Raw genomic sequence first — 26,732 nt, 5'->3', positions numbered from 1 at the left:
CCCCAGGTTGGACAGCCCTGCTTTAGAAATATGGTGGAATAAGTAGGGAACGGGAATCAAGTGGTTAATTGAACTGGGATCTGAAGGTGAACAATATACAGACCTTGGTTTATAGAACAATAAGACTGATGAGATTTCTGTGTAGTGGTCAGCATAGGTTCAGTGGGCCGAATAGCCTCCTTCATTGTCTATACTGAATCTGGACTCAGTATGGTAGTAATCAGCAACGCAAAACGGAATGCCAATGAGGAATCTTTTGAGGTCCAAAATGAATAGATCTAAGTAGAGCAAACTAACTGTATCAAATGCTTATCTCCATCAGTCCCATTTTGGGGGAAGGAGGTGCTAGATATTTGCAGATTTAATTGGTCACCATGAACAGAAATGGATCTACACTTAGTGCCCATTTTATTAGATCCACATGTACGCCTACTTATTACTGTAAATATCTAATCAGCCAATCATGTGGCAGCAACTCAATTGCATAAAACCATGGTCAAGAGGTTCAGTTGTTGTTCAGACCAAACATCAGAATGGGGAAGAAATGAGATCTAAATGACTTTGACTGTGGAATGGTTGTTGGTGCCAGACAGGGTGGTTTGAGTATCTCAGAAGCTACTGATCTCCTGGGATTTTCACACACAACACTCTCTAGAGTTTACAGAGAGTGGTGCGAAAACCAAAAGACATCCAGTGAGTGGCAGTTCTGTTGACGAGAACACCTTGTTAATGAGAGAGGTCAGAGGAGAATGGTCAGACTGGTTCAAGCGGGCAGGAAGGTGACAGGAACTCAGATCACCACGCTTTACAACAGTGGTGTGCAAAAGAGCATCTCTGAATGCACAACACATCAGACCTTCAAGTGAGTGGGCTACAGCAGCAGAAGACCATGAACATATGCTCAGTGGCCATGTTATTAGGGTACAGGGGGCACCTAATAATGTGGCCACTGAGTGTATTTCAGTTTTACCCTGCTTACTTAAAATCAGGTGACCTCCTCAGCAATCTACCTGTTGTAACTTTCTCTCTGACCAATGAATGAGTGACACACTGAGAGTATTTTAACCATGCCACTTTATTTTGGATTTGGCCAGCGTGTTCAATGAAAATTTTTCATCTGACTGCTGTTGAGCCCTGACAGACCACAATGGCAGAAAAGGAAAAAAATCTCCCGAAATCTGGCTTCAGTCTTTTTGAGGGCATGGGCCATGAATATTATATTGCATTATGACAAAGGTTCAACAGAATAAGACTAAAAGATAGGAGCAGGATTCGGCCATTCGACCCATCGAGTCTGTTCTGCCATTTCATCACATCATGGCTGATTTATTATCCCTCTCATCTCATTCTCCTGCCTTCTCCCCGTAACCTTTGACACACTTTCTAATTAAGAAACTATCAATCTCCGCTTTAAATATGACAATGACATGGCCTCCACAACCATTTGTGGCAATGAATTCCGTAGATTCACCACCCTCTGGCTAAAGAAATTCCTCCTCATCTTTGGTCTAAAGAAATATCTTCTACTCTGATACTCTGCTCTCTGATCCTAGCCTCCCCCACTGTAAAAAACACATCCACTCTACTTAAGCCTTTCAATATTCGATTGATTTCAATGATGTCCCCTATCGTTCTTCTAAACTCCAACAAGTACAAACCCAGAGCCATCATACGCTCCTCATACGGCAATTTTTCACTGTCTTGATCATTCTCGGTGAACCTGAGCACTCGACTCAGTTGAGTTACGAGTTATCGTGAAGTATTGGGGATATGTGCTCTCTCAAATATACCACTCAGCCAGTTGTCACGGTGCTGAATGGAATAATTTATATTCTTTGGCCTAAGGGGTTACTATAAACTAACCAGCCGCTTGCTACTTCAGATTTCAAAAGGAAGTTTCAGGTATTTATCTGAGTCAAATGAGTCATACAAGAGCAAAATCAAAACTAGACACAGTTCTTTTGTAGAAATGAAAAAAAAGTTACAGATTTAACAATTTATCAACTGCAGAACTTAACACAACATGAATTATGTCATTGTTTTATAATAATCAAAGCAAATTTTATCTTCACTGATCATCAGGAAACTGATTAGGAATTTTGTGTTACAGTTTTACTTGTGTTAATTAATTATATTATTACATGAAACGGTGGGGGCGGGGGAATGTTGGATTTTATAGGTAGCTTTTACATCTTAACTCCGGGAAGTTTAAGGTTGCCCCCTCAGGATTCTATTAAATCTCTACCCTCCCACCTTAAACCCATGCACCTTTAATTCTTGATTTTCTTTCTCTGGGGAAAAAAAAGATGGCGTGAAGCTCCTTGTGGTTATAGACGCCTCTGTAAGGTCACCCCTCAGTCTCCCACTTCCCAGAGTAAAAATGTCCCAACCTGCTCAACCTGCCCTCCATAACTCAGTCCCTTGTGTCCCAGCAACATCTGCATTCACAGAGGGCTGGTGGTTGCCATTTGTTCCATGCTGGGTTGACAGGAGAGCAGCTGGCATCTGCCTGTCAGGCCCTGCAATTAATCAGACCGAGACTGCTGGCATCCCACCACTGTTAAAAAAAATCCACACTGAGTCACTTTCAGAGCTGTCTCCAATGAAGTGCAAACGAATTTTACCTCCAGTGGTAAGTTTACAGTGATGAGTCACAATGTAAAAAATAGCAGCTATCTGAGCCCAGTTATTGGGTAACTATGGTTACACTCTGCACAAGCTTCCTTCCATCTTCTCTCATCTGTCTATCCAGCCTCCTCTTAAACATACACATGCTTTTTGCCTTGTGCACTCCCAGGGGCAGCCCGTTCTACAGTCCAGATGCTCTCTGAGCTAAGTTATCTCTGCTGACTGAACAGATCACTGTTGATCTTGTATTGGAGAGCTCCACAGGAAAAAACAACCTTATTTATATATATAAAATGCAAGCAAACTTTTTCCACTGAGGTTGCGTGGAACTATAACCAGAAGTCTTGGGTTAAGGGTGAAAGGTGAAAAGTTTAAGGGCAACATGAAGTGAAATGTCTTCACTCGGAGGGTACTGAGAGTGTGGAATGAGCTGCCAGCAGGAGTGGAGGATGCGAGCTCGATTTCAAAGTTTAAGGGAAGTTTGGATAAGTACATGGATGGTAGGGGTATGGGGGCTATGGTCCCAGTGCAGGTCGATGGGAATGGGCAGTTTAAATGGTTCAGTATTGACTAGATGGGCCAAAGGGCCCGTTTTTGTGCTGTACTTTTCTATGACTCTCTCTGACTTGCGGAGGCATAGATAGATAAAATTCCAATGCAGGCAAATGCAACAGTGGTTGGCAAGCACATGGCAGAATAAAGGGCCTGTTTCTGTGCTCTGTGATTCTATGACAGATACAAACGCTGTAGTTAGACCAAAGAACAGTACATCACGGGAACAGGCCCTTCAGCCCACGATGTCTGTGCTGACCATAATGCCAATTCTATCTGCACATAATCTATGCTCCTAAATATCTCTATTATATTAGATACACTATAATCCCTGGCAGCCTGTTCCAGACATTTGCCACCCGCTGTATAAAAATTAACTTCCCCCCCCTCAACCGCCCACTCACCTTAAATGCACATCCTCTATTATCTGACATTTCTACCTTAGGGGAAAGGATGGTGGGGTGGAGATACGTCTCTACCAGAGGAGGTATAAGCAGCTTCTTCCCTCTGCTAGCCTGCAGTCACCCTTGGCCAAGGTGTAGCACCTGTTTAGCCCCCGATCAGGGACACGTGGTGGATGGTCACATGAGCAGCGGGTGCATATCACAAGTAGTAGTCACGTAAGCAGACAATTCCTGAAGAGTATTGATAATGGCTGGGGGTCACCCATCTTGTTAAGACACTGCTCAGAAGAAGGCAAAGGCAAACCACTTCTCTAGAAAAATCTGCCAAGAACAATCATGATCGTGGAAAGACCATGATTGCCCACGTCATGCGACACGGCACAAATGAACCAATGGACCTTAGGGGAAATGGGTTTTGTCTTCCTCTAATAATTTTACAAACTCCTATCATGTCTACCCTCGGCTCCTGAGCTCCAGAGAGAGAGAAAAAACAATCTAACCTCTTGCCATAGCTGCTACCCTCTAACGTCAGAGGAAACCTTTCTACACAGAGAGTGGTGAGTGCTTGGAGCACACTGTCAGGGGTGGTGGTAGAGGCAGATACATTAAGGACATTTAAGAAACTCTTAGATAGGCACATTCATGATAGGAAAATGGAGGGCTATGTGGAAAAAAATAGAGGGAAGGGTTAGGTTGATCTCCAAGTAGGTTAAAGGATCAGCACAACACCGCGGGCCAAAGGGCCTGTACTGTCCTATACTGTTCCATGTTCAAGGCAGCACTCTGCACCCTCTCCAAAGCATCCACATCCTTTCTGTAGTTGGACAACCAGAACTGCACACATCACTCCAAGTGCGGCCTCACCCAATTTTTATGCGGGTGCAAGTTCTAGTCCATCTGGGTAAAGGACGCATTTGGAGTTGTAATATGTCTTACACACGTCTGTTTAAATTACCGGTGCCCTGTCCTACTGCCTGTATAGTGCCAGAAAGGAATTTCAACACCGTTTAGTTTTGGGTGGAGGGAATACCATTGCTATTGTCCCATCACTCACTGCCGCCCGCTGCCCTGTCGGTGAAGGGTGAGTGATGATGTGAGAGGAAGCCCGGCCTCCCACAGAGATACCGTGGCCTTATCTAACCCTGTCCCTCAAGCTGGGGGACATGACACTGGCTCTTCCTTTGATGAGTTCCAGCAGATAAGCGAGCCAATTTGTGAAGCTCAGGCCTCAGCCAACAGTGCAGCAAAACCTCTCCCACCACCCTGTAAATGATCCGACGCTTTGATGAGTCACACAGCCCAGCTATCCTCATGGGGGTGGGCCAGATTTATTCTTAAAGGGGTCCTCAAGCATATATTGTTCTAGACTGCTTCAGTTCCTGTAAGAAGCTGCTTTAAAACTTGACAGATGGACTGTTACGCATCAGCGACTCAGATCTTCCTGTTTACCTTTTAATATCATTCAATTCACAGTCGTGTAGAATGAAAACAGGACCTTCTGCTCACAACATTCACGGCGACCCTCGATCACCCAGTGGAAATAATTCTATTTTACTGCTTGTATCCCCATTAACAACACCCCAACCCCCACACTATCACCTCTTCGCCTGTGACTAACCTACATCAGGGGTAACTTAGTCGCTATTTAATTTACCATTGTAGTTTTAGCATATGGGAGGAAATTAGAGCGCCCACCAGAACTGGGAGAGAGCATGCAAACTCCGCACAGAAAGTACGCACGATCAGGATCGGACCGGGATCTCTGGAGCAGTGAGGCAGGAGCAATAACCGTCACTGGGTGCGTATGTGGGAGCTGGTCCACTGTGGCACGCCCCCACGTCTATTCATAAAGTTATTCAACATAGAAACAGGCCCTTCAGCCCAACTGGCCCTTGCCAACCATAATTCCTATCTACGCTGTCTCATTCACTCATTTTTGGCTCATGTCCCTTTATACCTTTCCTATCCTTTTACCTGTCCAAATGCGGTGTATGGGGTGTCAGGGAGGGGTAGCACCTCTGGTGGGGGAACATGTCGCGCCCTTTTCAAGGCAGTTAGTCCCCACCTGGCACTCAGCTCTCACTTGTGGCTCCCCGTAGCTGTTTGCATGCGACAGTGGCCACACTGTCCACAGCGGCAACGGCTTCGACGAGCCGGCTAAACCAGGTGAGGGTAGCCGACGAGTCTCAAACCGTCAGTGAGATAGGGAGTTGTCTATCCCAGCATGTGAAGACAGACTCCGGCGGATTGAGCGGACGAGACCAATGGAAGGTCCAATTGTCAAGAAGGCGGTCTCTGCAAGCGTCGTGGAACGTGTAGAGCAGGACAAGACACAGAAGACGTCCTGGTCATCCACTGCGCCTAGTCCCATCTCCAGCTGTCTCGACTCTGACTTGCCACTGGATCCAGATGGGAATTGGGAAGAGAGAGTGAGGCTGACGCTGCGCAACTCTCCCTCACTTAAATCCAAATCACACGCTAGTCTCGACACCATCACAATAGCGTCGAGATCCTCACTGACGTCAACGATGGACAAACAACCTGTCCAAATACCTTTTAAATGTTGTTCATGTACCAGGCTCAAATGCTTCCTCCGCCAACTCACTCCATATACAGACCAACGCCAGTAGCTTCTATTAATTTTCTCCCCTCCCACCCTAAATCTATATCATCTAGTTCTTGGTTGCCCAGCCCTGGGAGAAACTGGTCATATACCTTATCAATACCACTTGTGATTTTATGTGCCCCTGTGATATCACACTTCCCCCCCAACCTCACCACCATTTATCATTCACTCCAGTCCAACACTCCTCAACCTCACTCCATAACTCAGTTCCTTGAGTCCCAGTAACACACTCGTAAATCTCTGCACTCTTTCCAGCTTAATAGCATTTTTCCTACAGCCTGGTATGGAAACAGTAATGCCCAAGAATGGAAAAGTTGCACAAAAAATGGTGGATACAGCCCAGTCCATCACAGGCAAAACCCTCCCCAGCACGGAGTGCATTTATAAGAAGCACTTCCTCAGGAAAGCAGCATCCATCATCAAGGACCCCCAACATCCAGGCAATGCTCTCTTGTCGCTACTGCCATTGGGCAGGATGTACAGGGGCCTTAGATCCCGCACCACCAAGTTCAGGCACAGTTATTACCCAACAACATTTAGGCCCCCGAAACAGTGTGGATAAATTCACTCACCTCAAAACACTCAACTGACTCCACAAACTATGGACTCAATTTTACGGACTCTTCAACTTAGGTTATCTATTTACCTTTTCAAATTATTTTTTGCACATGGGTATTTGTTAGTCTTCGTTATCTGTAGATTTTTATAAATTCTATTGCATTTATTTCCTGTAAATGCCTGCAAGAAAATGAATTTCAAGGTAGTATATGGTGACATATACTGTACGTACTTTGATAATAATTTTGTAGCCTGGGGAAAAAATACCCATGCAGGACAACAAATACTTATTTGCATCTTAAATTCCTTTATCTGTTTTAGATGTTTTATTGCAGAAAGAGATAATCAAAATAAAAACGATGAAATAAATTTAAAAAACAGTTCCCACTATTACAATCTCAGTTTAAATTCAAACCACACCCTTGTTACGTATGCAGTATGAAAACAACTAAAGCAAATTGTACAAAAACCAATACCGTAGTGGCAATTATTTGGCACACATGTACTTAACTACCAAACACATATAGGCTAGACCTTGAAATGGGTTCTCCTTGCTCACCAGTAGTAGTCAGCCGATTAAGGAACTTCGCAATCACGCTATCCAGCACTGATCAATTTACTCGTGAAAATCTTTCCTCACCAAATCTGGGAAAAGCATCTGAACGTCATACTTTCTAGAGCATGACAACTCTTTGTCATTCTCAAAATGACAACACCATTTTCTCTTAAAGGCACAGGCAGCTATTTTAGCATTACCAAGGTGAATACATAAGTGCACTCTATCAAAAATATGATATTCAACAGTCACTCGGTTACAATAATTTTACTTAGAACTGAACTACGATATTCCAAATACAACCTCATCAACATCTTGAACTTCTGTAGTCAGTGCCCTGCGTGATGAAGGTCAACGTGCCAAAGATCTCCTTCACCACCCTGTGTGCCTGCGATGCAGAGATCCATGGATTTGTAATCCTAGGCCCGTTACACGACTTTAACACTTAAATCAGATCCAGCCATTCCTTTTTGCAGACCACTGCAAAAATGTGTGGTTACGTTCTGTAGGATGTTAAGTTGAATCGTTTTAGAAGTCATAAGATAAGATAATTTGATCCGGCTTCATGGATTGTACCTCTCTGTTGCCACCTCAGCTTCAATCTCAATGTTTTCGAATATGTGCTCCATAGCAGTAGTGTCTGATGTAGTTGGGACCTCTGGAGCAACAGTAGGGAAGGCTGCACATCCTTTACAAAATGTTAAGCCTGAGTACTCGATTCAGGATAAAGCTCAATGAAGAACAGTAGGAGAGTTTCCAATGCCTTCCATTAATCATCTTCTCTGTCAGTGTCTCTGAAAGTGGCCATTCCTTGTTTATCACACAGCTGGTGGTGGGATGTTGCTGTGCATCGGTTGCCTGCCCACAGTGTAACAGTGGTGATACTTTAAAAGTGTAGAGGCCTGATCGAGCTTAGAGCCCGCGGTGCAGGTTCTAGCACTTGTGTCTCATTCAGCACTCAAAGCACTACATGGTCCATCTATTTCAGAGAGAATAGATTAGTTATAGATCAAATGCAAACCATCCTGATTGGCAGTTGTACCAGAGCCTTCACCACAGGTGTCATCCCACCTGTGATTGGCCGAAGTTTTATCCTCTAAGAGTGCTGTTAATTGGTTACAACAATGGTGAACTAATTGCAGGAAGTTGAAGCGGGAATTAGACTGCAAGGCTCTTGAGGAGGACTAACTGGAGGGAGGCAGTGGAAGCATCCTCCTCTGGGGCCTTCAGCGTCCCAGCATTGAAGGACGGTACAGCTCCCTCTCTCTCCCTCTTGGGTAGTCGTCGGGTTTGAGGGTGACTTGCTTCCATTGTGGTTCTGAGGTAGCTGATACACCAGTGTGCACCCCCTCAGTACTGTACCAGAGCCTGACTGCTGTACTTAACCCTCTCGAACAGGACTTGACCCTATAACCTTCTGAGTCAGAAACAGGAAAAACTGCTGTCTGCAGTAAATCTAGTCGATGCATGTTTTTACTCAAAGGATGGGGAAATATTCCATGCAACATTTTTTTTTGCCTTACCTTCCCTCAAAGTAGCTCAGCTGGTAAGATGCTTGTTCATTTGACTCCAGAATCAGACTGATCACTTGGGATTGACACACAGCCAGATTATGATTGAGGCTCCATTCATTCAGCAAGATAGACCAAGGGTCCCAATGGAGAAGGTAAAGAGAAGATGTGTTGGTCCTGGAGAGGGCCCAGAGGAGGTTCCCAGGAATTCAAGGCTTAAAGTATGAGGAGCATTTGATGTCTCTGGGCCTGTACTTGATGCAGAAGGATGCCTTACTGAAACCTACAGAGAGTCTAAGATCCGAGGGCATAACTACGGAATAAAGAGTTGTCTCTTCAGATCTGAAATGAGGTAGAATTTCTTCAGTCAATCTGTGGAATTGGCTCAGTGGGCATCGGAGGCCAAGTCATTGAGAGTACTTAAGGCAAAGATTGATAGGTTGCTGATTGGGAAATGGGTTGAGGGTTAAGTAGAGAAGGTTTGAGAATGGGGTTGAAAAAAATCAGCAGTGATTGAATGGAGGAGCACACTCGATGAGCCAAATAGACTAATTCTGGTCCCATATCATACAGTAAACTTTGGGAGGTTGAAGTCACATCCAAAGCAAAATGCAATAACCTAACCCCTACTCTTCAACCAGTTCCTCCTTTAACAACAGGAGGCATTTAGTACAATACAGCTTTTCAAAGTGTTACACAATTAGCCTTTGCAACTGGTAATGAGAAAATTTCAGGAGGACACTGTCAGGCATCCTACTATTAAGCTCAAGAGCTTTGAAAACTCACAATAAAGTGACGTACATCACTGCAGACTTTCTTTGAAGATCGAGGGCTTTTATTTGTCACTTTGCGCCTACAAGCCAATACTTGCCAAGATATACAGAAGAAGCTTTTGCATAGGCTTTTAAAGGACAATCTGAAATCATTATATAGCATTTCTCTTCTGACAGTAACTTTAAAGCAATATTTGCAAAAGGGTTGTGAATCCATAAATACATTTAAATTATGCCTCGCCACCTAGTTGTCAAATACAGAATGCTTTGTAGAAGATGAGGATTCACACCCACTCTCCTAACATCAGTGTGAAAAGGCACGTCTGTTTAGATACCCGCATGCTCTGCAAGCTGTTAAGATTGACCATGCTGGCGCCGCTGACTCAGAATAATTGAAGGGCTTGCCTTATCTCAAGTCAGTTATGGCTTCACAGCTTTCCAATGGGTGCAAAGCATGTGTCAGCAGACGCAGATTTCATGTTGCACTTTCAGGTTTCTCCACTGCGTGAGAGGGGAGCTTTTCTTTTGGATCCGTGCTGATAGTGAGCTCACCCTTCAGGTACGTTGAGCTGGGCACTCCCTCAAGAACTTCCCCAATACAATAAGCGTCATAGAACGTTACAGCACAGAATCAGACCCTTTGGCCAGCCTGGTCCATGCTAAATTATTACTCTGCTTTGTCCCATTGACCTGCACTCCACCCCCCTCCCATCTATGTACTCATCCAGACTTCTCTTTAATGCCGAAATCAAACCCTCATCCACCACTTCTGCTGGCAGCTTGTTCACCCTCTGAGTGACAAGGCCCTCATGTTCCCCTTAAAAATTTCACCTTTCACCCTTGATCCATGACCTCTAGTTCTAGTTTCACACATCCTGCTTTCATTTAGCCTATATATGGCCCTCATAATTTTTATAAACCTCTATCAAATCTCCCCTCGTTCTCCTACATACCAGGAATCAAGTGCTAACCTATTCAACCTTTCCCAATAACTCAGGTCCTCCCATCCTGGCAACATTCCTGCAAATTTTCTCTGTACTCTTTCAATCTTACTGATTGATATCTTTCCTATATGTAGGTGACCAGAACTGCAATATTCATAGCACTCCAAAGTAGGCCTCGTCAACGTCTTATACAAAGCGTTTGTGAAAGGGTTGCAAATCATGTTTTCAACACTTATTGCTTGCTTTTTTCTCTATTTGCACAGTTCGTTGTCTTTTGCACATTTGTCTATCTTGTTGGGTGAGGGCTTACGTTGATTCTGCAAGAAAATGAATCTCAGGGCTATAATGGTGACACCCATGTACCTTGGTAATAAATTTGATTTGTCTTTGAACTTTGAAATACTGAATCCCAATCCCTCAATAAACTGGTGAGGCTGGGGATAATAACTATTTCCAAAATAGAGGATTCTGTTGCGCTGGGGCTTTGAGGGTGATGAAACCAACAGGTAGAGCAGTACCTGGTAGTGACTTACTAAGCAAATGCATCAGATTCAGAAGGGACAGCAGAAGAATAACTCTAAGCTTTGGTGAATTACAAGTTATATTTATTTATGGATTCCACATCCTTTTGCAAATATGTCTTCCTTTTGGTTTTTTAGGCAGCATGGTGGTGTAACGCTTAGTGTAAACACTAATGTATCACTGGCGAATGGGGTTCAATTCTTGCCACTATCTCTAAGCAGTTTGTATGCTCACACCATGACCTTATGGGCTTGTTCTCCCTATGACTGTATGGCCTTCCTTGTTCCTATGTTTCAAGATAACAGAGAATTAGTTGTCCATTTTCAATGATAGATAATGATTATCTAATAGTTGTCTGGCTTCACTGAAATTATGGAAGTAGAAAATGCCTAAAAATTACTTTATTACTAATTGTAAAGTATTTTAAAATATAACTTTTTTAAATTCTTGGTGATTTGTTCATAAATTGGTTGGTAGAATCAGGGTTGTTAGCTACATGATGGCTAGTATTAACAGGGAGGGCCAAAGGGCATGATTCTGTGTTGTAGTGCTCTATGATTCTAGGACACTGTCCACTTCAAATACTACCATGGGATCACTTGCATCCACCAACACATTTGGTTTAATGTTTCAGCTAAGCAGCAGCAGCTCCTGGGATCTGTCTACTCAGAACTGGCACTGGCTTGATGGGCCAAATGGCCTCCTACTCCACCTTGATTGTCCTGTGATATCACAGCCAATAAACACTACTTCTTTTCATTTCCCACAAAGATGTTCCACATTGTTTGTATATTGCTGGAGGAGATATCTTAGGCACTTACGTATAGCCAGAGCACCTAAGATGTTTGAACAGTGCTGTATTTGTCAATGTAGGGCAGAGAGGGAGCTTGTAAATCTGGCAGGAGCGAAGGATGTTGAGTACGGCGAGGGTGGAACCCTGCAGGAGGGGTGTGGGACAGATGGCAGAGAAGGAGTGCCAGGGGCTGGGGAGGTGGTGCGGAGCCAGACACCCCCCAGCCCTGAGACACTGTAGGTTCATTTGATTCCAAACAATTGGTATTAATCATTGCAGACTGTCTCTCTGGTGCTTCCCACTCCCCTTTTCCCATCTATGACTCCCCTCTCCCTGTCCCCTTCCCACTCTCAGTCCACAATAGAGACCCATATCCAAATCAGATTTATCTGCACTCGCATAAGTTATGCAATTTGTTTTGTGTGTGGTGTCAGTACTGCTGTACTATGCAAAAGTCTTAGGCACCCTAGCCATATATATGTACTGAAGACTCCTGCACAATACTATAGCTCTACTAGTTCAAGATTAGCATCTCATTGCCTCAAGACAGAATATACTCGGAAATTAATTAAATGGATTAGAGTTAAAGGCTGCATTGAGACTTGAACTTCTGACATGTTTACATGGAGCAAATGTTCGCCTAATTTCATTGTTAAACTACTCGGACTCCATTAGCGTTAGTGCGAGTAATGGTAGGATTAGCAATTACTAACAGTTTGTCATCCAGTTCATTGAATGCAAATATTTACTTAGCTATGATGATATAGTTCCTTGTTTTGTGGCTCAAGATCAACGGATCAGCTGCAGAAATCAGAAAACTTCGGGAAGGAAAACGAAGAGCTTGAAAACATAAGGTCTAATGAACAAGATTTCAAGCTGATTATCAGCAAACAGGTGATAGATATTACATTTCCTGAGCATCACTTTCGACTATAGGGCATAACTCTGCTAGTTCAGTCGAGTCTGCTTCAGGCTAAAATATTGTTATACAGGCTTTCCCTGTCCACATTTAGTTTACTCTTGTTATTGTGAGGCTGTATGATAAGGAATAAAGACAGGCCTATCAAGACATACCTCTGCCGCACAGCTCAGGTGTGTTTCTGGGGTACAGGGGCTAGCAACCCTTGTGCCTGTTCTATGTACTTGACATATGATTTTTTTGTGTTCTATCGCTGAGCCGCAGTGAACCATCTGATTGGCCTATCAGAGTTCTCTTTGGGAACTAGCTGACTTGGTCAGCATTTCTGATCTGGCTATTGTTCACGATTGCACTTAATAAAAAAAAATGCGGCGCTGGCAAGCCAGGCTCTTCTTCTAATGGCTTCTCAACTGCATTGACAAATTATCCAGCTGTGTGCAAAAATATTTCTCTTGCAATTTTTGTCCATCCACCTAAAATGTGCCCCATGCTTACCGTCCTCTCTGCCACTGGCAACCATGTTCCCCTTTCTTAACCAATCAAAATCACTCATGAACCTTTAGAAGTTGACATTTCTCATGCTCGTCCAAGAACAGTATGTGCAGAAACGTCTGTACGGTCGGCAGGCGATGTAGACAGAGTAGTATAAACACTCAGATAATACTGCCTATAATTGGCACCATCTCCAAGCGATGAAAGACATGGGCCCAGAGGCTGTCTGTTCTGCAGTTGTGTCACAGGACGAACTCCCACATATACAAACACTTTGCTAACCACAAGGCCCATCAGATTAGCTATCATAAAGCACGAAGCCCATCTCAGCATCACACATTTTGATTGCAGAGATTAAGTTAACAGTAAATGCAGACAAGAGCTGGAACTACTTGCTATAGAGCGCTGTTGTATTGTGAAAAGTACCCGTTGTGAAATTCCACATGGAACGTACGTCTCCGGAGAGAAATAATCCCAACAAGGACTGTCAAAGCATTTGTTCTGTTCCTGGGGAGATACACACTTTTTCTTTCACAGTTATGGCAGGCAGTCATTTAAAGATTGAAAGATAAGCTTTACTTGTCACACGTACGTCGAAACATACAGCAGAATGTGTCGTTTGCATCTGGAAGGTGTTAAGGGCAGCCCACAAGTGCTGTCATGCTTCCAACGCCAACAAAGCATGCCCACAACTTAGTGACCCCTTCTAACCCTTATGTCTTTGGAATGTGGGAGGAACAATGGGAGCACCCACCCACAGGGAGAATGTACAGCGGCAGCAGGAATTGAACCCCTATCACCAATCACTGACGCTGTAATAGTGCTGCACTAACCGCTCCATTACCACAATGCAACTCCGAGCAATCGACTATGGAATATCGCGGTAAAAGCAAAAATTACTTTCTTATTTTACAGTCAAAGTAAAGCCAGGAATTTCTTTGCATTTGCTTGGACGAATGCAGGTCTATAAAATCCCAAAGACTTTGATAGTGATGATGAACAGGGGGACCTTGGGATCCAATTCTGAACTCCTGAAGAAGGGTCTTGGCCCAAAATGTCGACTGTTTATTCACTTCCATAGATGCTGCCTGACCTGCTGAGTTCCTCCACCATTTTGTGTGTGTTGTTTTGGATCTCCAGCGTTTGCAGAATCTCTCGTGTTGATGAGTCGTTGCGCAGGTTTGTAGATAGGGTAGTAAAGAATACATATGGCATGCTTCAAGGTACTGAGTTCCAGTTGGTTACTTAACTTGCAGACTTATAAAGCTCTGGTGAGGCCACATCTGGAGTACTGAATTCTGTTCTGGTCATCCCATTATATGAAGGATGTGGAAACTTTGCACCAAGTGCAGAAGAGGTCTACGGGAATGCTGCCTGGATCACAGGGTGTGTGCCACGTGGAGAGGTTGTGTTGTTTTCTTTGCAGCAGCAGAGGCTGGGAGGAGACCTGACAGAAGTTTATAAGATTATGAGCTATAATAGACAGCTAGTATCTTTTCCCAGGGCTGAAATGTCTAATACTAGAGGCATACATTTAATGTAAGGGGGGAGAGAGTTCCAAGGAGATGTGCTGGTCATATTTACAAGGAGTAGTGGATGGTGCTGGAAGCAGAGCTTAAGAGGCTGTCAGGCACATGAATATGCAGAGAATGGAAGGATGCGGACAATGCGTTGGCAGAAGAGCTCAGTTTAGTTAGATGTTTAATTAATTTGCCACAATACCGTGGTTCGAAGGCCCTGTTCCTGTCACGTTCCATGTTCTGTGTTCTATCTTTCTCAGCCCGACTGTGGCCAAGTTTGAGAAAGTGGCGGAAAACAGCTGTGTATTCCTGCCCCTCATGGACCCCGATCCGGGACGTTTGTACAGGCAGCTGGTCCAGTTCCTGGCCGCGCTACACATCCTGAGGGATCCCTGGGCATGCTAACCAACCTGGCTGAGTGTCCACAGGCCAAGCACCATGTTCTCCCCGGAGGAATTGAAACATAGAAACATAGAAAATAGGTGCAGGAGTAGGCCATTCGGCCCTTCGAGCCTGCACCGCCATTTATTATGATCATGGCTGATCATCCAACTCAGAACCCTGCACCAGCCTTCCCTCCATACCTCCTGATCCCCGTAGCCACAAGGGCCATATCTAACTCCCTCTTAAATATAGCCAATGAACTGGCCTCAACTGTTTCCTGTGGCAGAGAATTCCACAGATTCACCACTCTCTGTGTGAAGAAGTTTTTCCTAATCTCGGTCCTAAAAGGCTTCCCCTTTATCCTCAAACTGTGACCCCTCGTTCTGGACTTCCCCAACATCGGGAACAATCTTCCTGCATCTAGCCTGTCCAATCCCTTTAGGATCTTATATGTTTCAATCGGATCCCCCCTCAATCTTCTAAATTCCAACGAGTACAAGCCCAGTTCATCCAGTCTTTCTTCATATGAAAGTCCTGCCATCCCAGGAATCAATCTGGTGAACCTTCTTTGTACTCCCTCTATGGCAAGGATGTCTTTCCTCAGATTAGGGGACCAAAACTGCACACAATACTCCAGGTGTGGTCTCACCAAGGCCTTGTACAACTGCAGTTGTACCTCCCTGCTCCTGTACTCGAATCCTCTCGCTATAAATGCCAGCATACCATTTGCCTTTTTCACCGCCTGCTGTACCTGCATGCCCACTTTCAATGACTGGTGTATAATGACACCCAGGTCTCGTTGCACCTCCCCTTTTCCTAATCGGCCACCATTCAGATAATAATCTGTTTTCCTATTTTTGCCACCAAAGTGGATAACTTCACATTTATCCACATTAAATTGCATCTGCCATGAATCTGCCCACTCAATATTGAATGTTCAGGCCAAGCAATAGCAAATGCTCTACAGTATGGCTGGACTGGTCACGAAGAGCCAATGTAAAACAGAAATGAGACCATCTTAAGAACATAATTTGACTATGTGTAAAATTTTCTACACCATGCGCAGAAAGCCAAGGTTTAACACTTCCTTCAGGCCATCAGATTTTCAAAGCATTCTCTAACCACACAAAGGAAGACAGTCATGTTTTAAGAACAATTTAACATTTTACTAATGTCACTGTTGGGAAGGGAACACTCTGCTCTTTTTGCAAAACCCATGTCAGCCCCCAGCACTCCTGGGTCAGGGGAACCTTTCAGTTTGCTCTGATCCTGAATCCCAGCCTCAGGGTAGGTGTCCCTGGAAACGGCCAGATTTATTTTCTCTCCATGTTTCTCACACCAGTGGTTACAAAGGCTAACAAGATGAGATTTAGGCTGATGATTTTAAGCTCCAAGTCTGAGCCCAAAGGTCAAACACCCTCATCAGTCAACAGGGTAATGGAGGTTAAGGATGTGGAACTTCTAACGCCAAAAACCAAAGGTACTCAGTGTTGGGAACTGCATGATGTGACTCAACTGATGAAAGGGCCATTTCTGCTAATGGTTGAAGCATGCAAAATTATGGAAAGCCCTGTATTAATCCCCTCTCCCGTTTTTCAGCATGTCACTTCCCCTCCCTACTCCCAAACGCTCTTCAGTCCCTTCCTCACCTTGACTTTGGTCCTGTTGGATTGGGGTGTAGAATTCTTATTTTTCTATGTATTTTAATTTTTCAAAGACTGCTTGTATATTTATGTAATTCTCCAGTAATTATGGCACAGCTGCTTTTGTACACAATCTTTCTGGAGGCTTATCAGTTTTCTGTACCAGGTGTCAAACCACTATTCTGCATGATAACATCTGACGGTAGAACTCACGTTGAAATTTGAAGAAGGAATGAGTTTGCTAAATGCACGTTCAAGCATTTGTGCAAGATACAAAAAATAACCTAATCTCTATGGGTTTGAAACTCAGAGTGTTGCAGTACTACATTCATTCCTAACTTACGGAAGCGAACGTTGGACAACATCAAAGCAAAATGAGGGGAGACTCGAAGCTGCAGGAACGTGGTTTTTGAGAAGAATGAAGAAAATATCGTGGAAGGACAGAGCAACACATTAGGAAGTGTTGCAAAAAGCCAGAATAAGAAGAGAGCTGATATAATCGATCAGAAAACGGCAGCGCGAGTTTCTGGGATGTACTGAGGAAAGAGAAGCTCAATCATCTTGCAGTGACGGGAAAAACTGACAGAAAAAAGCGTCACCATTGGCAGTGCAGAACATTCATGATCTACATCAAGAGATGGACAGACAAAAGTTTTGAAGAACTTATTAGATTAAAGACAGGTGGAAGACCATGAGCATCCATGTCATATGATGATGATAATTGTTATCACCTAGAGATAATTGTTATTTCTAGTCTGAGTATGAGATGACCATGAAGTGCTTTTTCATTTTTTTGTTCCTTTAGTTCTCTCAGCTTGTTTTTCTGCTCTTGTAACAGTTAATAAAAAGGTCTCATTTTTATGTTTTATGCGTCATTCTTGACTTCAGAAGAACGTTTGGATCAGAAAAACATCCACTCTTTTGCAAACAAGTCCTGGTATGACTCGGGCAGCGAGGTAGAGATCCATCTCTACCAAAGGAGGTGTAAGGCGCTCCTTCCCTCTGCTAGCCTGCAGGTCACCATTGGGCAAAGTGTAGCGCTTGCTTACCCCACCCCCCAATCAGGGTCATGGGAGCCAGTGGTGGATGGTTGTGTGAGCAGCTGGTGCACATCGAAGGTCCTGGTTATGCGACCAATGACACCAAGCAGACAACCTCTGAAGAGTATTGATAATGGCCGGGTGGGGGGGGGGCATTACCCGCCTTGTAAAGGTACCACCCAGAAGGAGGTAATAACAAACCACTTTTGTAGAAAAATTTGCCAAGAACAATCATGGTCATGGATAGAGCAAAGGATAAGAACAACAGATGGAGTGACAGATTAAAAACAGATGGAAGACCATGATCGCACAGTCATATGACATGACACATAATAAAGATGATGGTAACTTGCACCATTAGGTCTGGGCTTTGGCTCTGGATCGGGTTGCTACACCAGGGAAGACACTAAAACAGGTGGGAATCAGACATTATAGAGAAACTTTGACTTGACAATGTAAATTAAGTCAATTTACACTGTGGCAAATGCATGCTTATAAATGAAAGCACATCAAACATTTTAAACTTTATATTATTCTTTCCCTGAAACTTAATATAAATAAAGTCTACATGTCCAAAAATATATTTCTTGAAGTATAAGAGATTCTGCAGGTGCTGGAAATCCAGAGCTACACACACACACAGACGTTTCTGTAATTTTAATATGGCTACAAATACATTCACACATCCAACTGTATTGCCAGTTTAATATTTCCTTTAATTCTGCATGTAGCCTCAAAGAAACTGTAATTAAACGTCTTTAATACAGCACTTTCTCACATCTACAGTACTGTACAAGAGTCTTATGCACATGTAAAAGAAATTCTGTAATGTGAAGATGCTTTCAAAAATGATTAATTGAAAAGTTACCAAATATCAAAAATAATGACTACAAAAAACAGTAAACAGTAAAAAACCTAAATCAAATCAATACTTGGTGTGACCACCCTTTGCCTTTGAAACTACATCAGTTCTCTTAGATACACCACCGTGCAGTTTTGTAAGAAAATTGGCTGGTAGATGGTTCAAAGCATCCTGGAGAACCTGCCACAGTTCTTCTGCAGACTTTGGCTGTCTCTCTTACTTCTGTCTCTCCAGATAATCCCAGACAGCCTCGATGATGTTGAGATCAGGGCTCTGTGGAGGCTATACCATCTGAAGTCATATAAAAACGTATAAGATCCTAAAGGGATTGGACAGGCTAGATGCGGGAAGATTGTTCCCGATGTTGGGGAGGTCTAGAACGAGGGGTCACAGTTTGAGGATAGAGGGGAAGCCTTTTAGGACCGAGGTTAGGAAAAACTTCTTCACACAGAGAGTGGTGAATCTGTGGAATTCTCTGCCACAGCAAACTGTTGAGGCCAGTTCATTAGCTATGTTTAAAAGGAAGTTAGATATGGCCCTTGTGGCTACAGGGGTCAGGGGGTATGGAGGGAAGGCTGGGTTCTGAGTTGGATGATCAGCCATGATCATAATAAATGGCGGTGCAGGCTCGAAGGGCCGAATGGCCTACTCCTGCACCTATTTTCTATGTTTCTATGTTTCTATAAAAAATCTAGCATGCCTCAGACTTTTGCACAGTACCGTAGTATTTGACCTACTTATTTTATAAAGACCATAGCCCTTTGATAAACCCACAGAGGGGAATTTAATATGAGCATGTTGGTTTTCATATGGAAATATCCAATTCCATTCTGACAGTATGCCAATATAGCACCAGGAATCTGAACCACTGCCATAATCAATGCTTTTGGACTGTGAGGCCAGGCTCAGGGTGGCTGGATACATCTATAACATTGCAGTTTGGCTTCCAGTTAAACTTACTGTGGCTAATAGTTTGGAGTTCCACTGTTCTGGGAATTCTCTCCATGTAGTTGGGCATGCAGGACTTCCGGCTGACTTTTGACTTGAACAAGGTGTTCACCAAGGTCGACTTTCCAAGCCCGCTTTCACCTGAGCAAGAGGAAAAACCAACACTTCAGCAACAGCAGAAAATTCCACCTGTCTACAGAGCACCAGCAAGCTTTAGCTTGTAAATTCCGAGCAGAGCGAAATGGAGAACTAATTTAGCAGATCCCCAGATGTGACTTAATGGTGATCAAATGCTTTCCAAACACTAAAGCTAAAAGATACAATCTGGCTTTTGCTTTTCAATTTATTTTTCAGTTTTGAAATCCTGCATGACCACTTTTTCTTCAGAATATATATAACTGTCCATTAATGCTTGAATAGTTAATAAAAATATTTATATGCATGTTTAAAACATCATTTCCTAGAATCTCAATGGTCCAGCTTTTTTATTCTCCTCTCCCACCCGAATCCCCAAAATAAGTCTGTTCTGGGATGACTGAATTTTGAGCATTGTGGACAGTCATATTTTAAACCAACCATGTGCAGTTCACTGAGTTGGAATGCATCATTCCCAGGAAAACCCATCATTTATCACTGGTGTATTCATTATGGAATGATGGGAGGACAGCTCCATTCCACCGATCATGGCTCTACCCTTGGAAGTGGGGATTACTTGAGGGATTGGATAATCTAATGTAAAAGCACTTCAATAGGTCTGCCTCCATCTGCTCCGTTGAAGAGCACCATTAAAAAAACAGTATCCATCATCAAGGGCCCTCACCATCCAGGCCATGCTCTCTACCGTCGGGCAGGAGATACAGGAGCCTTAAGTCCCACACTACCAGACTTAGGAATGCTTATTAGCCTTCAACTACCAGGATCCTAAACTAGTGTGGATAACTTCACACACAACCAGGGCCAGATTTAGTGGGGCCGGGGCCCTAATGTGGCCCCTGCCGACACCGTAAAATGCTGCTGTACCAAGCAAAAAAAAGCAAGAACAAGAGCAAAGGTCGTACTGGTCTAAGTATCAAAGCTGTGGACAAAGACATTGGTTTAGAACAATGAATAGGCTATATACTTACAGGCCTTAACAGGGAGGACAGAAAGTAATGCAGATTCTTAGTTTGAAGGACAGCATCTAAAGCACTCAAAAATTGACCTAGGCTTAGTTGGCTTAGTAAAGTTATGAGGGAGACGAAGTATGATGTACTCAATCTTAAATCGTTATTTAGCTATTGCTGCACAGACCATAGGCCCTATTTCTCAAACAATGCCAAAGCATTTTTATCTAGGTATTTTTCTCAACCGTGTGTTCTGAGAAAGTAAAGTGGAAATGAGAGGCGAAAAGGCCAAGAGAGATGGCACTATGTCAAACTAGGAAAAGTTGACAATACTCCAAAAATCTTTTTGAAAAATGAGATCTAGCACATACTAACCTATTGCTGTGCTGTGTGGCTTGCAGAGTAAAGACCTTACTAGGTTTGTAAACAGTCAACTGTTAGCCTATTGCCACAAAAACAGGAACAGCACTGACACACAAGCCTAGATATTTACAAAGTCAGATGCTTGTTTTTCAAAATTAAAACCTAGTTCTTCTGGATTTCCTCGCAGCAAGGTCCTTGATCAGATCACTAAAATCCAGTTTCCGAACAAGATCACTTTCAAGTGACATCAGAGTAAGATGATTCAGCCTGTCCTGTCCCATTGCGGATCTGAGCCAGTCCCCTCTCAACCAAAAACTTCACAACCGCCAGCAGTCTTCTCAATACATCAGTCCAGTAGACACACTCTGACTCGAACTGTTTTTGCAGTTCTGTATCTACTCTTCTGCTGTCAGACGCTAGTGTAACGTAGGTCAGTATCGTCTTCCTGTGGTGTTCGCTATTTTCATGCTCTCCTATGCGCTCAGCGGCATGTTTCCAGTCGCTAAAGCCAGTTTCGAAGATGGACTGACAGTTACCATCACTGAAGATGCAGCATGCAAAACAAAACACACAGCCAGTGGAAGGGGAATATAAGAGCGATCGCCTTGATATGTACTCACCATTTACGAGCTTGCATTTGAAGTGAAATTTGGAGAAGAAACGTCCCTGCTGTTTGTATACTCGTTCTAAAGCTTTGATATCCACATCCTTATCCTGGCAGGACTCCGGCCCTTTCTTAGCCCAGTATGCTCGGACTGAATCATCTAATGTTTCCTTTCCCCAGCGAGCAGGATCAGTGCTGTAAGGATCCTCAGTAGCGGTAACGTTGACATTAATGGCGACCCAACTTGGTTGTTCGGAGGCCTCTGTGGTAAGGAATCCCAAAGTCATGCTGCCTCTTCAACGTTAGCTGCTGACTGTGGCAAGGACGGTGGTTCTGTGCTAACGCTGGTGCTAGCGCTAGCTGTTGAACAGGTCTCCATTTGTCCACCGGTCTCAGACTGTGACAAGAGCGATGGTACTGCTGCATCATCGAGAACAGGTTTAAACAATTCTGTCAATTTCAATGTCTTTTTTAATACTTCTTTCTCACGGTCCTCTTTTTCTTGTTTCTGTTTTCTTTTCTGTGCTCCACTCTCATAGTTTTTTTTGTCCACCATGATGATAGCTACCTACTTTGGGCCCCTCTGCAGCTCTGGCCCCTGGGCTGCAGCCCAGCCTAGCCCTGCCTAAAGTCTGGCCCTGCTCACAACAATTCTTAACTGATTCCACAACGTACAGTCTTACTTTCAAGGTCTCTGCAGCTCATGTTCTCAGTGTTATTTTTTATTTGCACTCTTTGTCTTCTTTTGCATATTGGTTACTTATATTAAAAATTCCATAAATTCTTTTGCATTTTCGTCTTCATTTTCCTGTAAATGCCTGGAAGAAAATTAATCTCAAGGTAGTATATGGTAACTTACATACTTTCATAAATAAATTTCTTTGAATACATTTTTTAAAATCTTTTTCCTTTATGCCCTTTTTAAAAACAAATTCATTATTGCTAACTAGGCTCGACTCCTGGAGCATGAGATTTAAGTCAATTGATGGATTTTGCTAATCACGATATGTTCCAACTTCTTTGTGATCCAACCAATATGGATATTATTTTCTCTTGCACAAGGGACAGATTTGTTCCTCGTTGCCAAAGACCAAGTAACTGCAAAGTTAATGCAGCTGTTTAGATCATGAGGACACAGGACACATTTGATAACCACTCCATGGTCCCATTTTGATCATTCTGTGTAGGGACACAAGCAGCTGATCTCCCATTTAAATAAGGCATTGCATCGCAACACATAGGCATGCGTTAGTCTCGTGAGACCATGGATTTGTGCCTTGGAAGGTTTCCAGGGCGCAGGCCTGGGCAAGGTTGTATGGAAGACTGGCAGTTGCCCATGCTGCAAGTCTCCCTCTCCACAACACCGATGTTGTCCAAGGGAAGGGCATTAGGACCATACAGCTTGCTCAAGGACACACACGCTGCCTCAGCTGAGGCTCGAACTAGCGACCTTCAGAACACCAGACCAACGCCTTAACCACTTGGCCACGCGCAAACACAACCATTGCAATAAAAGAAAATTTTAAAATATATACCTGCAATAAGTGTCAAAACATGGTAAATGTCCCTCCAAATATAAATGTTAATTTATCCAATGAATAGGAATTCATAATTCACTCAAGCATTAGACAGGAACTAGGAAGAGTAGACCACACTTCCGAACACTGATCCTAATTCAGAAGCTGACAATAAAATGATGACTGATAGGACTCACTTCCCTCCTCCTTCCATATTCCTCAATTTCCTTAGTACCAAAAATATCGATTCATCCCAAATGTATTGCTAAAAATTGGTCGTCCACAGCCTTGTGGGGAAGAGAAATCCAAGATGATGATCTTCTGCATAAAGCTACGCTAATCTTTGACAGCTAGATAACCTTCATTTGCCTTCTTCAGTCATGACAGCACTGAATAACTGATCACTGAACACAACCTATGAACTCATTTTCCAGGACTCTACAATTCATGTTCTCAGTTTCACTTGTTTATTGCTTTTTCACATCGATTGCTTGACAGTCTTTGCGCGTGTGTAGTTTTTCATTGATTCTATTGTATTTCTTTGTTCTACTGTGAATGCCTTCAAGAAAATGAATCTCCGCTAGTTTATGATGACCCGTACATACTTTTGATAATAAATTTACTTTCAATTTTGAACTAGTCCTATAAACTCACACTGAGTTGATTAAACTTTGGTGCCCATGGATGCATCTTACAGTGGAGAAGTGAAATTATGTCAAAGTTGTCTTGCAACAAATCCTTGTGCTTTGAGTTTGGGTTTACAAGCTTGATTTAATCGGATCGTTTGGTTAAGGAACTAATAAATCTGCCTCCTGGAATTTGTGTAAAAACTTGTCACTCCCCCTTTACTTAACCTCTGACCAGCCCCCAGCCCAGAGTTCGATTTTAACTCGGGTCTGTATTTGCAGAGGGGATATGGAATCTTCTCCTTTTTTTGTGGAGATTTGATTGAACTTCTTGTTTCTGGACATCAAGTCGACTTCTCATAACGTATCCCGCAGACACTGCCACTGACAAAGGCCTCCTGAAATCCCAGCGGAGAAAAAAAACAATCTTCAAACAAATTAGTCCCTCATAGGCTGAGATATTGCAAATGCACCGTCAGCTTAATAGAAGCTGACAATGGGTTTACTGTGTTGATGAAACGAGAAGACAGTCACAAGAGTGGTAAATCATTGTGCCTACTGTAATTCACTGAACTTCTCAAGACCTCTAATGGAGTTGGTTAGGGAAAAGTCAAAGCATTGGCAATGTTTTCAGTAGATGGCAAGCATTCAGACTCTTATTAGTGTTAGTGGTGGTGCAGAGAGAGAGACCTGTTGCCAGGAAGAATAAACCCCAGTACATATCCCAACTTCCTGTGAGGTTCACACAACTAGTGTGGGAACTATCTCACCACCATCAAACAAACAACCTGAAAAAGGCCAAAGGCAAATTTATCAATGACAGCATGTTGGCTTAATGCACTATTTAACACTGTTTATATAATTCAGCCCAGTGCACTGAAAAAGTCTTGCCTTACATAAAGCAGGCTACATTACGAGTTTATGAAAATTTAAATCAGAATGCATGGAACATCACAGTGCTGAAAGTGAATGGGTTGCACTGGGTTTTGGCACAGTCTGAGGCGTAAATAAGCTGTTTACCACCCTGCCCCATCCTCACATCTTCAACAGAAAGTATGCTGAAGCGTTCACTGTAAATTTGTCTGTCACATCGCGAAACTAACAGCTGATCGCTCGATGCATCAATTACTTTTCTCCTTTGCAAAGGGGCCTGACATCAGAATAACATTCTGCCTTTGCTGGCCTTGATGAACTTACAATATTGTAATAAAAATTAGGAAGGAGTTTTAAAGCTTCAGAAGCCATCGAAGTTCAGCAATCCAGAGGAATTAACCTTGGTGGAAAAAATTCACTTCATTTTGTTACTTTGATATGAATCTTGCATTCAATTTGGCATCACGGTTGGCACAGACACTGTGGGCCAAAGGGCCCTTTCCTGTGCTGTATGTTCTATGTTCTGTACAACCATGATAAAACATATCTGATAGGGTACAGAGGAGATTTACCAGGATGGCTGCTTGGATTACAAAGAAACGTAGAAAATAGGTGCCGGAGTAGGCCATTCGGCCCTTCAAGCCTGCACCGCCATTCAGTATCATCATGGCTGATCATCCAACTCAGAACCCTGTACCTGCCTTCTCTCCATACCCCCTGATCCCTTTAGCCACAAGGGCCATATCTAACTCCCTCTTAAATATAGCCAATGAACTGGCCTCAACTATTTCCTGCAGCAGAGAATGAGAGAATTAGAGAACCTATGAGGAAAGACTGAGTGAGCTTTTCTCTTTGGAGCGAAGGAGGATGAGAGGCAACTTGATTAAGATTTATACAAGGAAGCTGCCGGGCTGGAGGACCTGAGTTATAAAGAAAGATTGAGCAGGTTAGGACTTTATTCCTTGAAACGTAGAAGATTGAAGGGAGATTTGATTGACGTATACAGAATTACGAGGGGTACAGATAGGGTAAATGCAAGCAGGCTTTTTCCACTGAGGTTGGATGGGACTACAACCAGAGGTCTTAGGTTAAGGGTGAAAGGTGAAATGTTTAAGGGGAACTTGAGGGGAGGGTTCTTCGCTCAGAAGGTCGTGAGAGTGCAGAATGAGCTGCCAGCACAAGTGGTGCATGTGAGCTCAATTTCAACGTTGAAGGAAAGTGTGGATACGTACACGGATAGCAGGGGTATAGGAGGGCTATGGTCCCGGTGCAGATCAATGGGAGTAGGCAGTTTAAATGGCTCAGCATGGACTAGATGGGCCTGAGGGCCTGTTTCTGTGCTGTACTTTTCTATGATTCTATAAGTTGATAAGAGGTAGAAAGCCAACACCTTTTCCCCAAAGCAACAATGGCTAATGTGGTATAAGGAGAATGACAGCCCTGGGATTATTTACCAAGATTGGTATGTGAATGGAACGCAGTGTCAGGGATAGTAGTAGAAGCAGATACATTAGGGACATTACAGTCAGTGATGAATGTTTGAAGTGCGTTCATCCTTGTTTTATGAGCAGATATTCACATGTTTGAAAGAAAAATGGAGGGCTACTGGGAGGAAAGGGTTAGACTGACTGGTTAGCACAATATTGCGGGCCAAAGGACCTGGGCTGTACTGTACTGTTCTATGATCTGCACCAGCTGATCTTTGTATTGAAATCTGCCTGTTTACCACATACCAAAGCAACACGCACAAAATGCTGGAGGAACTCAGTAGGTCAGGCAGCATCTATGGAAATGGACAGACAGTCAAGCCCCTTCTTCAGGCCTGGGGAAGATGCCAGAATTAAAAGGTGGGGAGGAGGGGAAGGAGGCTAGCTGGAAGGTGATAGGTGAAGCCAGGTAGGTGGGAAAGGTCAAGAACTGGTGCAGAAGGAATCTGATAGGAGAGGAGAGTGGACCAAAGGACCATCCCAA

The 26,732-nt window shown here is 43.4% G+C and overlaps 1 protein-coding gene across 4 annotated transcripts in view; it reads right to left on the bottom strand.

Annotated features, from left to right (window-relative positions):
- LOC134352092 (septin-9-like) overlaps window positions 1–26,732 on the bottom strand; it is a 585,694-nt gene that overhangs the window by 70,741 nt on the left and 488,221 nt on the right. For all 4 annotated transcript variants that reach the window (XM_063059263.1, XM_063059262.1, XM_063059265.1 and 1 more), the window contains one exon: window positions 19,688–19,816. In XM_063059263.1, coding sequence (XP_062915333.1) covers window positions 19,688–19,816 — 129 coding nt within the window. The remainder of the gene's footprint in view (window positions 1–19,687; window positions 19,817–26,732) is intronic.

This window comes from Mobula hypostoma, chromosome 9 (assembly GCF_963921235.1).
Source record: "Mobula hypostoma chromosome 9, sMobHyp1.1, whole genome shotgun sequence".
Classification (NCBI taxonomy): domain Eukaryota; kingdom Metazoa; phylum Chordata; class Chondrichthyes; order Myliobatiformes; family Myliobatidae; genus Mobula; species Mobula hypostoma.
Note: the sequence above shows the minus strand (reverse complement) of the source record. Positions and strands in the feature narration are given on the sequence as shown.